This window comes from Leuresthes tenuis, unplaced genomic scaffold (genome assembly GCF_036924035.1).
Source record: "Leuresthes tenuis unplaced genomic scaffold, fLeuTen1.0.hap1 SCAF_21, whole genome shotgun sequence".
Lineage (NCBI taxonomy): Eukaryota > Metazoa > Chordata > Actinopteri > Atheriniformes > Atherinopsidae > Leuresthes > Leuresthes tenuis.
The window spans coordinates 28,090,060-28,104,916 of NW_027325375.1; the positions used below are offsets into that span (position 1 = coordinate 28,090,060).

Sequence of the window (14,857 nt, forward strand, 5' to 3'; positions counted from 1 at the left end):
CTCTGCCTGAGCTGCTAGTTCATTTTCTACAATGCATTTAATTATTTTATTTAAAATAGTTGTAATGTGTCTCATTTTGAGAGATTGGGTCTTTGTCATTTATCTATTGTGCAAAAAAGACAGTATGGGAGAGAATATGAATATATAGCATTTATATATGTGTGTGTATAAACAGTATATTGCTGTTTTTGACTTAGGTGCATTAATGAAATAATCAATTTTTCATGAAAGAATACATACTTAACGACTTGTTTCCAAGCATCAAAGCTGACATGGGTTAATAGCAATTTATCCACATAATTTCTACACACAAAGACACTGGGGGAGGCGTTTGCTCTTCCCGCTCCTCCTGTTCTTGTGGCATTAATCACCCCTCATACTGAATGCTTGGCTTGGTGAGGGCTGTGAGGGCTATGACTACATCTCTGGGGAAGGGGAGGGAGGATGCTCAGAGCGAATTCAACCTCTCCAGACGGCAGCATGAAGTGAGTAACAGTCTGCGCGTTGTTCGCTGCTCTGGATGATTCTGGGATGTATTTTGGAAGAGGGGTCAGGCTGCAGGGACCCACCAGCATCACCACCGCTGAGCCTGACATGAATGATAACTAAACGTCTCTTTGAAAAGCGTCTATAGCGGCGGAATGTGCGCAAGTCCGCAGGGCTTCCCTCAGGCTGCTCTGAACGGCATTTGGACATCTTGGACCTACCTCGATTTGTTTGTACACACTCGTATCCGATAGAAACGCACAGAAATAGTCTTTTTATTAATTTCTTTGATTTTTTGCATCCCCACCCCCCAGTCTGAGTGGGGAGTTGTTTTGTTGGGTGTGTTTTTCTTTTGTGAGGCGTGAAGACAAACTTCTGCCATGGCACTGGTGATGGAGCCTGTGAGCAAGTGGAGCTCCAGTCAAGTGGTTGACTGGATGAAAGGTAGGTTTGTGGCACCGTGCGTGCTGCGTTACAGTGAATGTAATGTTGCACTGCGAGTCCAAATGCACAGAAATTGGTTCGAGATGCCAAAACAAAACAAAACACCTGCTGAACCTCGGATTTTTAGCTTATCATCGGCTTCGGAAGGCTTTTATTACGAAACTAATTCATTTAATCGATTTCTCCTAACAGTAACGTGGGGGCCACTTGTCCTTTCAGACAGGCTTGTTCCCCAGAGCCTGGCGCAACATCCAAAGCGAAGAAAAAGGTTTAAAACCTATTGTGTCCTGCGGTGGTCATTGTTAACTCAGGGAGGCAGGGAAACAGCGGAGATCCAGTAATTACGAAGAGATGATTACAGATCTCACTGGCTCTGGGGGTTAGAATCTGGGCTTCGAAAAACAGGCCTAAGTTATTGACAGAGCTTTTAACTGTGTGCAGAGAATAAAAAAGAGCAATCTTTAGAGCGTTTAAAACCATCTGTGCCAAACATCCATAGATGTTCAAAAGTCTTCCAAGAAGTCACAGTTGACTTAGAGGAGCATAAGACTGACTTCACAGTTAGAGACCTCAAAGCACCGAAACCTATCCTGAGGCTCATTAGTAAGAGAATAGCTCTTATGTCAGGCATTTATAGTGACACATTTATTCTCTGTAAACAGGGACATCGTTTTAATCTGGGGAACCTCCAGCAGGATAGAATATTTAAATAAGAGGGCACATAATGGTTTCAGGATGTTATTCAAGCACTCTTTTGGCCAACTGGATTTCAAGAGAGACCTGCCCTGAACTGTAGTTATTGAAAGACTGGGAATGGATAAGTTGTTGCAATGAATTTGTCTTTCACCCCTTTGGGAGCATTGTCAGATTAGTGTTTCCTTTGATCCAGAGATCTGTAAATGCCCCAAACAGCTGTGCAGGATTTACATCAGCCCACTCTCAGTGCACGGATTCGTCATCAGCTTTGGTTCTTGGCTTCTCTTTGCATTCTAAAGTTATTACCCCAAGCAAGCGTGATAGAAATGTAAGAGGAAATTTTAATCCGAGTAGGAGGGAGTCATCTGCCTCTGTGTGTTTGTGTTTTATCGCACTAATTGTTTCAGTAATGTGCGTTGTTTTGCAGAGCCTTGTGCTCACGTGTCAGGCCACAGGCCTCCACATGAAACCGTCACAACCATACATCTTTACAGCCTCAACACACACACGCACACATGCATCGTCGTAATTTTCAGCCTGTAGGTCTTTTCAGTTAGCTCAGATTACAGGGATCAGACCACTCGTGGTATGATTTGTGTACTACTACCTGAATGAGATGCTGCCTTCTAAAGAGGTTGCTTTGATGAGCGTACTGGCTCAATAAAGAAAGAAATGCGTGTGTTTGTACGGACAAAGATGGCCGAGGCAGAAATGCAGAGACAGGCAATAACACCATGACCACAACGATTCAAATGAGTTCTCATATGATTTGTAGAGAAAAGCAAGAAAAGTAGGGGGGGAGAAGTGGAGCTTGGATTCAGGAGAAGACTCCTCAGTGTCCCACATCTGACAAGTGGAGCAGAGACAGTTCCTGTGCCCAGTAATGGTAATTTGAAGTGAGGGACAAAAGTGGTACTGAGAGAAACCGAGGCAGAGGAAACGTTAGAGTGGGGGTTTTATTCTTGTTTCATATCCGTCCTGAAGCTCGAAGGACCGGCTGCATTTTGTCTTTAGCATTCCCAGGTTCCATTATTAGTATACCGCCCTGTGATGTCACTGGAGGCCAAATAGGGGCTCCCCGTGACCTTCCCACAGTCCCTTTCTCCACCCTGAGTTGGTTTTGTGTGAGCGAGACGCTCTATTGACAGCTGTGACAATGCTGTTTAAACAGGAGTCTCGTCTCTACAGAGAAAAGAATTCCAGTTTAGACTGAAAATTTCTTCTTAAATTACCAAGTGAGGAACATCTGAGCGAACGTGTGAGATGTAAACATTTCACTGTAGTACTTTATATCAGTTCAATCTTTTTCTCCAGAGCCGACTTACACACTTTCTAGCTTAGTCTGACACTCACATTGACAGTGATCAATGACCGTTCAGATTAACACAAAGCCTTTACACCAGTCCAAAGCAGTACAATTGGATTATCTAGAATGGAGATCAGGACATGTCAGCACTTTGCTTTTAATTTCTCATCTGACCCGTATATAGAAAAGACAGAAACATTTATGCAGAGGAGGTCACTTAGTGCAATCAGTGACTTATGCTCCATCTGGACAGGACTTCATGTTGCTTCTTTAAATAGAGAACAAGTATGAAACCAAATGTGGCATTTCTAAAGGGAAAAGCTTTCATAAAAGAAATTATTTCATTTGTGTGTCACACTATTTCAGTATTATCCTCACTTTTGCATCAACCATCAACATAGCATCACACGATGCAGGAAAATATCATTTGAAATATGTTAAACCCCTTTGGGAGTCTTAGTTATTCCCATGAAGTCAGCTGAATGTCTCAAACATCATGTCCTCCCTTCACTTATTTGCTTTATTTTACCCTGCGGTCACTAAGCATCCCTGCCAAAAACCTGCTTTGTGGTTTCTATGGCAACATGGATATACTTTGCTGACATAATGAGTCTCAATTAACTTGGTAAAGAGGCTGATTAGTTAAGCCTTCAAGTGTTGCGCAAAACCATGGAGCTCCCTATGTCTCCTCTCCATCATTTAGCTGCCAGCTAAACCCGACGTGAATGCCTGATCAAGTTTAGGCTGTGGGTCCCATGTATATGATTGGTCCACAGCGATAAAAAGACAAGATGAGAAAAGAGTTGTCAGTGTTAGTGAGAGAGCAACAGGGAATAGGGCCAGACAAATGGGAAGTGGCTGAATGTAAACAATAAGCCACAGAAAACCTACTCTTTATGTCTCCAATGGTAAAAGATAGTCAGTGAGCATGTAGAGCATTTTCTTGCAAGGTTCAGCTCTGAGACTTAAATATGATCAAATTAATATGCTATGATAGATTAGATTATATAGAAACTATATATTATGACTTTTGTAGCTTATTATAGTCTTTGATTGATCTGAGAATGAACAAAACTGGGGTAAATAGGAGTCAAGAGTCTGGAAAGCTGATGTTAAGACAACAAAATTTAAAAGTCTTTGCACATTGCTTCTGTTTTTTAGTCTGTCTTATGCATGATCTATATTTGATCTATGTTAATGTAGCTATTTGCTCTGTTTCCACTCATAAATGCTTAGAATGTAAAGCAATAAACTGTTGATACACACAGGCTCCAGAGTCACTTTGTTGTTTTTGGTGTGATTCACTTAATTCCAAAAGACCTCACACATGCTGGCGGGCTGCAATATCTAAAACAAGCTAAGCAAAGACTCACAAACCTGTTTAATTGAAAGCTTTTTTCTAGTTTAGAGCAGGAAATGCAGCACAGAAATGTTATGAAGGGGGTGGGGATGTGTCAGATGGCTTGTGTGATAGACTGCTTTCACACTTGAACACAGCAAAATACAACCTGTGCTCACACACCTGACAGAATTACAGAACATATTCTGGCAAGGAAAGGAATATAAAGCCCTGTTAGAACATAAAGTTCAAATAGAAGTTTCACAAGATAACAGAAAATGAGACACATTTGAGAAACTAAATTTTCAACCTGCCAAGCTGTGCTGAAAGTTTTCCTGTGTGGTTCCCTCAGGCCTGGATGACTGCCTGCAGCAGTACATCAAGACCTTTGAAAAGGAGAAAGTAGGGGGGGACCAGCTGCTGCGAATCACCCACCAGGAGCTGGAGGATTTGGGAGTGTCCAGAATTGGCCACCAGGAGCTCATTTTGGAGGCTGTGGACTTACTCTGTGCTCTGGTGAGTCCAGGCTTCCCACGCCATCTTCCCACCACTCTCTGCTGTCAGTTCAGAGTCCCAGGAACAAGTTTCTGCTGAAGTTTTACCAAATTATTTAAAATCCGAGCGCATAAACTCAGTTGGAAAATAAGACTTTTTTCTACATATGAAATATCCAGAATTAGGGTTAACTAAGGTTGCTTAAATTAGTCCATTGATAAGTTAACACTGTCAGGAATACGTTGACATTAAAATGGTTGCTTTCGGCCTAAATTCTGAAACATCACATCAGATCTGCTGGAGTTAGTAATCTGGCCAGAATGTCCTCTTCAGGCAGACAAATCTTAAAGCTATCATTAGTGCCGACATGGATTAAACCCTTATAGTAAAGCTTTATGTGTGTCAGCATGATAGACTGCTGCTCTGTTGATTTGACTAATGTGCTGCTAAAGTAGTGAAAACAGCTTTTGTCCACATATTAATGCTGACCTGTGTTACCTTATGATTGACAGAATCACTCATGCAGTCAGTTTAGGTTTGTGATTCAAATGTTTGGAAGAGCCATTAATGAAATAATATGAAATCAAATCAGCTGGAGGCTTTCACAGATGTAACAATCCTACAGAGGAGCAGTGATTCTTTTCTCTGTTGCTAACAAAGACAGATGATTGAAATGTTATTTGTAAAAGAGATAATATCTGTAATATTTCAAACAGAAGCAGAATTTAAACACCGAACAACGTTTCTTTTAGTCTCACTTAAAACAAGGTTTTACCTCTAAAAGGGTTCAGAAGCACAGATTTAAAGTTTTTTTCCTGAATGTTAACTTCTGTTTTTGTGTGGATATGTATTTGTAAACCTTATTTTTTGATAGTATTAACTGAGAAAATATGAACTAGTTTCAGACGTTTGTTTTTCTCCTGCTTTAGTTACAGGCTGTGCAGCTTGGTTATGGTCATTGTTTCATAAGTTCGGCTCCAAAGTTACACAGCTACAAAGAAGTGACTGAAAAAACATTATTATCACTTAATCTGAAGAGTAACTTAGTGATTATCAGGTAGATAAAATGTCAGAAATAGGAAGCTAATGTATTTTATCAAATTTCTAAGAATCTGGAATGATCAGTTCAATAGGCTGTTGAATATCCAAAAGTCAATCAATCAATTTCCTTGTCCTTGTCCAATTTCCTTCCATTGTCATTGTACACAGGATACAACGAGATTGCAATAGCTCCCCACACATTACATACAACAATAAAGACAGTAAAACATTGTGCCTCGAAGACATGCTTTTTCAGATAAATGAATAAATAAACACCTCATTTCGAGATATGTGTAAACTGTATATTGCACAGAGGGGCTGTGAAGTGCAACACATTACATTTGTCACCGGTGCCTGCTTAATGTTTGGATGGCTTCTGGGAAGAAGCTGTTCAGCAGTCCAGTACTCGCATATAAGCAGAGAAGTTGTGATTATATTTGGTAAATTTCCAAAATATCCCACAGGTTTTACCTAACTGTCAGCAGCCACTATGGATACGCTGACCCGTTTGAATCGTAAAACAGAAGTTGATTTACTGGTGCAGGAAATGTAAGTTTTGAGGATTGTTTTTTAAATGGCTGCAGGCTTGATATCCACCTGATGATGTAGAATCTTCTCTGAAGATGCTGTAAATTCTTCTGTTTTCAAATCTGCATTTATACCTGCACACGGAGAAGACTCTGACACTTTGATGGTCTCTAATTACTCCCAGCATTAAATTCCACTGCTCTGCTCTTGCACTCAAAATCAGTCAAACAAAAGTAATATAAAAGGACAGATGATAGATGATTTAGAAGTTGGATTGATGACAGGTGGGTGGAAGGTAGATGTAGACGGGTATATGTAACCCTAGAGACCTTTAGAAAAACTAGATGGAGATTTAGTGGACTGAAGGTGCAGCTGTAATTTGAATCAAAACGCCTCTCATCCTTCATCCCTGCACAGGGGGCCTTGCTGCTTCAGTCGCAAAGCTTCTTATGTAACTGAGGTTTAGTTTTAAGTCTGTCAGCCACTCCTGTATTAAATATGATTAGTGGCCCTCCTGCTGCGCTCTCTCCTCCCAAGAAATTCTGATCTGAAAGACACCACAAGCCTGCACGTGCAGTCTGCGGGGTTATGAGTGTTCAGCTATCCGTAGATATTCAAAGCGACAGCTGCTTTCACATATTTGTTTATATGTGCAGCGTTTCTGCTGTTTGACAAGGTGGATCTGGATTGCCTGTGGTCATCATTGTGCAGCTTCATCCCAGCAATAGGCTTCACTTTACGTGCTGGGGAAATTCTTGGACTAAAGTAGCGTTAAAATAAACAGAAAAATTGCTAAAAAAGTTAATTGACTTTCCCCTCTCCTTTAGAATTATGGTCTGGAGACAGAGAATCTAAAGACGCTTTCTCATAAGCTCAGTGCCTCTGCCAAGAACCTGCAGAATTTCATCACTGGCCGGAGGCGCAGCGGTCATTATGATGGCCGAGCCACTCGCAAGTTGCCCAACGACTTCCTCACCTCTGTGGTGGACCTTATTGCAGCTGCCAAGAGCCTCCTTGCATGGCTAGACAGGTAAGATTTGCAAAAAGGTGGCCCTGTAATGAATTGAGATAGGCTGAAAAGCATGTATAAGCAAGTAGATATTTACATGAATGCACATTAATCTGCACATCCATGGATGGATTCATGCACAAATTATTTCCCCCCCTTTGAATTAGTCACTTTAAAATAAACCTTACATTGATTTAAACTGTGTTTTTTGCATATATGAATGTTTACCCTGACATTTGAATGCATTCATTTTATTTTAGAATAGATTGCAGCTCGTCAAACATATAAAACTGGCTCCAGAAAGCACATTCCTGTGGTGTTTAGACAAGTTGTATTTTTCTATAATGTCCATGGCCAATCAGCTAACAGGAAGAAATGACTGACTAAAGACTTATATAAGTGGATTCTGACATGGTGGCCAAAAAGACACTGAAGAAGTCTATTTATATGTTGCTTTATCCCTTGCTTCTCTGTGGGATTGTGTCTGTGTTTGTGTCTTTGATGAATTTGGAAGTTCAAAGCTGACAATATCCAACAGAACAACAGTGACTTGCCTTCGCTTTTCCCCATAAAACAGACAAAATTTTCAGCTTTCATGATTTTACATTTTTAAAATAAATGTTCCCCACATTTACCAGTGATTAAGTCTCAGAGGAAGAATGATCTAATGGTTCAGTCCAGGTGCTCCTTCTTTTTCAGGTCTCCGTTTGCCTCAGTGGCAGATTATTCTGTGACCAGAAACAATGTGATTCAGCTGTGTCTTGAGCTCACTACAATCGTACAACAGGTAAATAAACTGTATAAAATCATATAATCACATACGCCTCAAGATACAACTCATCAGACAAGAGTGACCTGACCCACTATAAGCTATTAGCAGCCAACATGTTTTCCATGATAGTTTTATTTGATGCAGTTTAGTGAGCTGTTCACTTTTGTTGCCTGTGTAAAGCTACAATTTGGAGCTTTTATCCCTTACAGAGCTCCATTTTTGTACACGTAGCATCCATATACATGAGTGCAAAGTTAAAGGTTTGAACAACAGAAGATGGATGCAATGCAGTTCTGGAGTTATTGATCTGTACTTATCCAAATACTGTCAAAAGTACTTCAGCTAGTTACTGACGTGACGATAAACTTTTTTTCATTGAATGAATTATGAATGTTAGTGCTTAAATGCACAAGCATAAATTAGTTTTAACATGATGTGAAGCGTCACATCATTTAGCTTTAGAGTATTTTTCATAATATCTCATGTGGTCAAATCATTTTACAGTCCATCGCAGGGTAGATTTTGATGCCAATACATCTATTTCTACACGCAGCTGGTGAATTATAAGAGTTTAACAGTAAATGATAACAGTATAATACGAGGGAAGTGAAGCTCAACAGCTTTTAGCTTAGTCTGTATGGAGAAAATGTTGATTTGAAGGTAAGAAAAAAAATGAATGCGGGAAAAAGTTGGGAGTGAAAGAGGGCAAAACAGAAAGAACTGAAGGCAAAGAGAGAGGAAGACTGGCAGAGAGTAATAAAGAGACTTGCCTCCGCATTGGTGACTCATTTGTTTTGTGTTTGTGCATGCCTGTGTGGGAGTGTTGGGGGTTATAGGTGCCAAGCTGCTCAATTTTTGCTTATATCCACCTACAGCAGAAATGCCAATAATAACTCCATTTAGACAAATTCTCTTGAGGTAACGGAGCTCTCTTAATGTTCCCCAGGACTGCTCAGTGTATGAAACAGAAAACAAGATCCTGCATGTGGTGAGTTTTTCACTATACTTGCAGAAAATGAGAACACTGTATGTATACTTTCAGGCTGTAATCACCCTTTTTGTGTCCTTGTCAGTGTAAAACACTGTCTGAAGTGTGCGACCAAATTATCTCTCTGTCCTCGGATCCCATGGTGTCCCAGTCTGCACATTTGGAGGTTGTGCAGCTAGCCAATATAAAATCCACTGAGGGCTTGGTAAGACTATCACTTATTCAGACTTCCACAGCTGTTTGGCCACACAGTAAAAAATGTGGAGATATCCTGTTTGTTCTTGTAGTATTTAAGAGACTCTGGAACTCATTACTCCACACTTATGAAGTCCAAAATAAAAATAAAAACGACTTTATACTTATTTACATAATAATGTGTTATACAGATCTAATAGAAAGTGTTGTAATTAGTCCACAATTAAGACTAAAACTGAAAGTATTTGTACTGAAATTAGATGTAAGATGGCTTCATAAACCCAAAGGTTAGGGTTACGTGATTATGTCATTAATTAAGTTTTTGCCTAATGTACATTTTTAGCAGTAACCTGATTGTACTGTAGACACGAGCGTTTGGTGATATGTCGTCTGACTTCATGTCAACATTAACATATTTATTTTGCATGTCTTGTAATGTGTGGTGGGTTAGACATCTGAGAAATGTAATAGTGATTTCAAAACTAAATTAAAGAGGTAAAGATAGCAGATCACTGCTGTTGCCCCTGATAACAGGAATATAACTTACCCTTCTAAGGGCGAGTGAGAAACAGTATTGTAATTATCTGTAGCATGGTCTTTTCCCATGATGACTGCCCTCATACTCTTTCTTGGGTCCAGATCTTTGAATAAGTCTACTCGATTGAGTTGACTGATTTGTCTGACTGTGCCAGCAGTTTTTCATTTAATTTGAACGAGCAAGCAGTAAGCACTGCAGGAGGACCAGTTAGCTTAGCAGCGCCATGATTGGACTAATGCTGCTGTCAAGCAAAAGGTCAAGTGCTTACACTGGTCTTTAGTGATTGGCTACGGAATATTAAATCCCCTTTGTTCACCAAAAATGGTTCAGAATAGGATAGTGAAGAGTATAACTAGACAATTCTGTCAGATATCATGAAATCTGCTGATGGTTTACTTACAACACATGAATACATACACTCAACACATAGAGAATTCCTTAAAATTCCCTCCTCGCTGCCTTGCAGCATGTCTGTAATTTAGTAGAATGTAAATATGAAAGTTACACAAATTTGGCATGTGCAGCATGCCTTCTACTCTCTGCGAAGAAGTTAATTCACCTGCACAACTGCAGTACTAACTTTTGCTGATCTGTTTCCTCCTTAAAAAAACTTTCAGAAAGATAGCTTTCTAATTCAAACACCGAGCACTTATGTAGGTCTTTTTGCACCAAGAAGTGGCCGAGAGCTCAGGCTGTTTCCAAAAAAGGTTGCTTGGCCCAGATTACAAAAATACATACTTCTAGTTTACCACTAGACACATGGGTTCGGGTTAGTCCTTCACATCAGCATGATGAATGTAATCTAGATTTAATTTGAGGTGCTTCAGGCCTTGAAAAAAATTTATTAGAACATAACAGAATCAACTCTAAAACATTGTCATTTTAATAGGCCTTAATTTATCCCCAGTGTCCAGAGTTTTTAATGTTTCATTCCAGCTATAGGAGAAGTGACATTAGAAGAATTAAGGTCAGTCATAAACACAGCAGTGCTGTACGGTCCTGTATCTAATGGAGCCCGTTGTAGCTGTGCCAGAACTGGGTTTTGCTGAGCTGGTGGGCATGTGAGTCAGCTGATGATATTCAACAGAAACACAACATGTTGGCCACATTGAAATGAGTGAAACGGCTACTTTGTACAAACTATACGGCAACAACAGACAAACATGCCTACACTTTTAGTTTAGCAACACAGACAATTTGTTGCCTTCACTGTATAACCATTAGCATTTTGCTGGAGTCCATCTTGCACTGACCTACACTCAGACACAAGCACCCTGCTTGGGGCCACAATAATAGCCCCACCCCCACACAAATGCTTGTATTGGGCATGAAGGTTCTCTCATCCGTTCAGTGAACCCTGAACACAACAGTGGGCCAAGTGGCCTAAAAATAAACCTCCTCCACTCATCTTGAAGACTGGCATGCTGCTTCTGCGTATCTGTGTGTGTGACACAGTTATGCACGTGTACTCGTGCACATATGAGTGTGAGATCGTTTGCGTATGTATGTTTGTTTGTTACACACTTAAGATGCCTCTTAGTGAAAGCTTTGAGTTCTATTTAGTTTGCAAAATATCAGCAGTATTTGCAGATATGTAATCCTCCGTGTTTGATCTAATCAGCTTGGAGGCAGACTTGAGTGGGATGGACTGCATGGCATAAATTCAGACTGTGGCAGGTACATTTGAAAAGTACACAGTGTGATGTTTTACATCACAGCCAAGAATTTGGGAGACAAATCCAAGCTTTTACTGCTGCTAAAAATGACAGATAAAGCCAGATTTCTGCCCATTTTGCACTCCAATCAGATTAATGTAGATTTGCAAATATAAAAATGTTCTGCAAATGATTGTGTGGCTGTGCTGAGATACATTGCCTTGATATGCATGATATGACGGTTTGCTTCAAAAGATGACCATTAACATGTTTGCTGTATTCCCTTAGGGCATGTATATCAAATCAACGTATGATGGTTTGCATGTAATCACCGGGACCACTGAAGGAGTAAGTACAAGGCACTCTCTGTTCATCTTTGTTCACCTCACTGTTCATTCACTTGAAGTGCAATTTAGAGACTGAAGTGAGCCACTTAACCTCTTCCTCCCTGGAGCACCCTCCACTGGGCCTGACTGTATTGTTCTAAAAGCACAAACCAGTACAAGAGACTGTCTGATGCTACTATAACTAAACTGGATGAAACATTTGTGATGCTTCTTCTTCGTTGGAACAAAATTGGTTGACCTTTAGGGAAGAGTTTTTGGAATAGGTTCAATAACACTAGTATCTCTGATTCATTGTTATGAGACTTGTTATTTACTGTTATTTTACTAATTTTAATCTGGTCTGGTGATGAGGATAACGAGACTTACTGTATTTTAGAGTATCCCCGTGTTTTTCTCATCAACACAGCCCCAAGTTGTTAAGCAATAACATGTTAAAGTTCCATCTCTGTAATCTCTGTCTCTCCATTAGTCCCTGGCTGACCGCTGTAAGAAAATCCACGCTGGAGATGAAGTCATTCAGGTCAATCATCAGACAGTGGTAAGACCCTGTTCATTTCCTGCTGCCATATTTCACCATATGTGCTCGTCACATATGCTGTCTTAATTTGCATATTATTTCTGTGTGCACTTGTCATTTGCATTTGCAGATTTTTTTTATGCAAATGTCTGTTTAATTCCTACATACTTGTTTTGAAGAACAAGAAGAAATCCATGCCTCAGACATTGTGTGTGGGGCACATTTACAAAAAGCAGCTGCTCTGTACATATTTGTAGCTCAATACATCCACAGTGGGGCACCGCAGCAGCACTGTTATTGAGTTGTTGTGCTGGCAATAGTGTCTCTTGTAGTAGAACTTGGATGTGCTGCACTGCATGGACGCGTTCCTTTGCCCATCACTGAGTTACTCCGTTTTGTCTGATGAAAACAGATCAAGAAGCGCCTGCTTAACTAATGTACTGTGTAGAACTGGAGGTGTTGCTATTCATTCCTTATTTTAACATGGATGTTTGGTGACATCTCATTATTCTGAGCTGTGCACAGCTTCATCCTGAGCAAACCATATGGGAACGGTAAAACATTGAGAATATTATGTTGTATTTATTGTCTAGTTATTAGTGTGTGGTGGGGCAATGGGACACGTGCTCTCAGACGGATGTTGGAAAATGAAAGACGTCCTGCTGCGGCTCATGCTGAGTGAGCAGCTGCTGAGTGAGTTTGACAGCTTAAGTAGGTGACACTGCACGTAAACACAGCTGACATGTCTGATGATCCAAAACTGCATTGTCACTCCGAATGACTGCTATAATCAGCTTAAATTCTGTTAATACTTTTAATTCAGTGTGGCACATAGCTGAGAGCAAATTGTTGCAATGTTAATTGTTCTTGAACATCCCTTTGAGGTCCAGCAAAGAAAAATGGTATAAAGGTAAAGCAAAGAAAAAATGTTTTCAGGCCCGAGAGACGTGAGAAAGAACCTTAAGGTTTAAAATAGTTGGAAGGTTCATAATTAAGGCAGCTGGGAGTAGTTCAGTGATGAGACACGGACCAAAGTTCACTTGATTTGAGCATCTTTTTCCATAGAGGATAGATGTCGTAATAACTGCTGAGGCAATGGAGTTACTTTTACTAAAGAAGTGAGTCAAAAGACTATTATGTTAATAAAAAAAACTTAGTCTGAGCTTAATTAGTTACTGGCCAGTCATAAGGAAAAGCTTCAAATACACACAGAGAAAAAAAAGAGCTACATTTTAACTAAATCCCATAAGATTCTGTTAAAATTCCATAAAAAGAAGAAAGTGGTTAAACCTTTCAAGAAACAAAAGAAAAAAACTTTGCCAGGGCAAAACATTTGTTAGCTGAAAAAGTTCAAAATCACAGACTTACTTCTTTGAAAAACTTTAGTGGGCTTGACATGAAACAATCTTCTATTTCACAGAATAAAACGAGCTTCGGAATCTAACCACTTTCAATCAGCCTGTGTCTTTAACACACTTTCAGTAAGGAATTTCTGTGCAGTGGCTATCAAAATGACTTGCAGACAAACAAAGCGATCGCCAGGTCAGGGCCCGAAAAATGCCCGGTTGCTCAGGCTGCTTGGAATATTTGCACAAGACGCATTGAAAATCAATGCAGCCATCAGAGCAATGCACGTTTTTACCCCCAAACTGGACTTGGCATATTTGGTTTGGCAGTGGACTGTTTTTTTTTTGTTTTTTAGCAGGATGCATTTTTGTGACAAATATTAAAAGTGGGTTAAAGACTATTCACAGGGCAGGCCGCTCACAGCAGCGGCAGTTATATATGATGCCCTTGGCCTTGAATCATCTACACGGACCTCAGCGACTGCAGGCTCTGCTGTAGATTGTAAACATGAGGATCCGTGTGTGTCTAAAATAAAATGTCTCCCTTCCCAGATGAACTTCTGCATAAAGAGGATTAGGCATCTAAGTATTAAGAAGAGCAAATCTATTTTATAAACTGAATCAAATCCCTGCACTATCCTCTTAGTGTTTTTTTTTTATATATATATATATATATATTTATATAGCTTTCACATGCTATTTTTGTTTGTTAGGTGGGCTGGCAGCTCAAAAACCTGGTGAACCTGTTGCGCGGGGACCCTGCCGGTGTCACTCTAACGCTGAAGAAGCGCCCACAGAGCACGCTCACATCGACCCCTGCTTTACTGAAAAACATGAGATGGAAACCATTAGCTCTGCAGGTATGATGACTGCTTTAAATATGCCTACTTCTGTGTGATTATTTATGTTATTTGTGTGTTTATTTCTGTGCCGCTGTCTTTGTTCAGGAAATAAGGCCACACACACACACAAGTTTTGGCTCATCTCAAAAATTACCAAAATATGAAATAAGCAGAAGACTGTAATGTGACAATGTCTAGTAACGATAGGTTATTGTTTAACCCACTCTAAAGCAAACATTTTCATGGTAATGGGGTTTATTAATAAATAGGGCTGTATTGTCACATCACAAAATGTTAATTATAAAGCTTATTG

At 40.0% G+C, this 14,857-nt stretch overlaps 1 protein-coding gene across 5 annotated transcripts in view; it reads left to right on the forward strand.

Annotated features, from left to right (window-relative positions):
- The first annotated feature begins 450 nt into the window (after positions 1 to 450).
- LOC140280199 (connector enhancer of kinase suppressor of ras 2-like) overlaps positions 451 to 14,857 on the forward strand; it is a 28,152-nt gene continuing 13,745 nt past the window's right edge. For 3 of the 5 annotated variants that reach the window (XM_072375490.1, XM_072375491.1, XM_072375492.1), the window contains exons 1-9: positions 451 to 930; positions 4,624 to 4,787; positions 7,163 to 7,365; positions 8,026 to 8,131; positions 9,063 to 9,104; positions 9,190 to 9,309; positions 11,781 to 11,840; positions 12,309 to 12,377; positions 14,416 to 14,562. In XM_072375490.1, the coding sequence (XP_072231591.1) occupies positions 867 to 930; positions 4,624 to 4,787; positions 7,163 to 7,365; positions 8,026 to 8,131; positions 9,063 to 9,104; positions 9,190 to 9,309; positions 11,781 to 11,840; positions 12,309 to 12,377; positions 14,416 to 14,562 (975 nt within the window). In that variant the 5' untranslated portion in view covers positions 451 to 866. The remainder of the gene's footprint in view (positions 931 to 4,623; positions 4,788 to 7,162; positions 7,366 to 8,025; positions 8,132 to 9,062; positions 9,105 to 9,189; positions 9,310 to 11,780; positions 11,841 to 12,308; positions 12,378 to 14,415; positions 14,563 to 14,857) is intronic. The other 2 variants (XM_072375493.1, XM_072375494.1) reach the window with 1 other exon arrangement.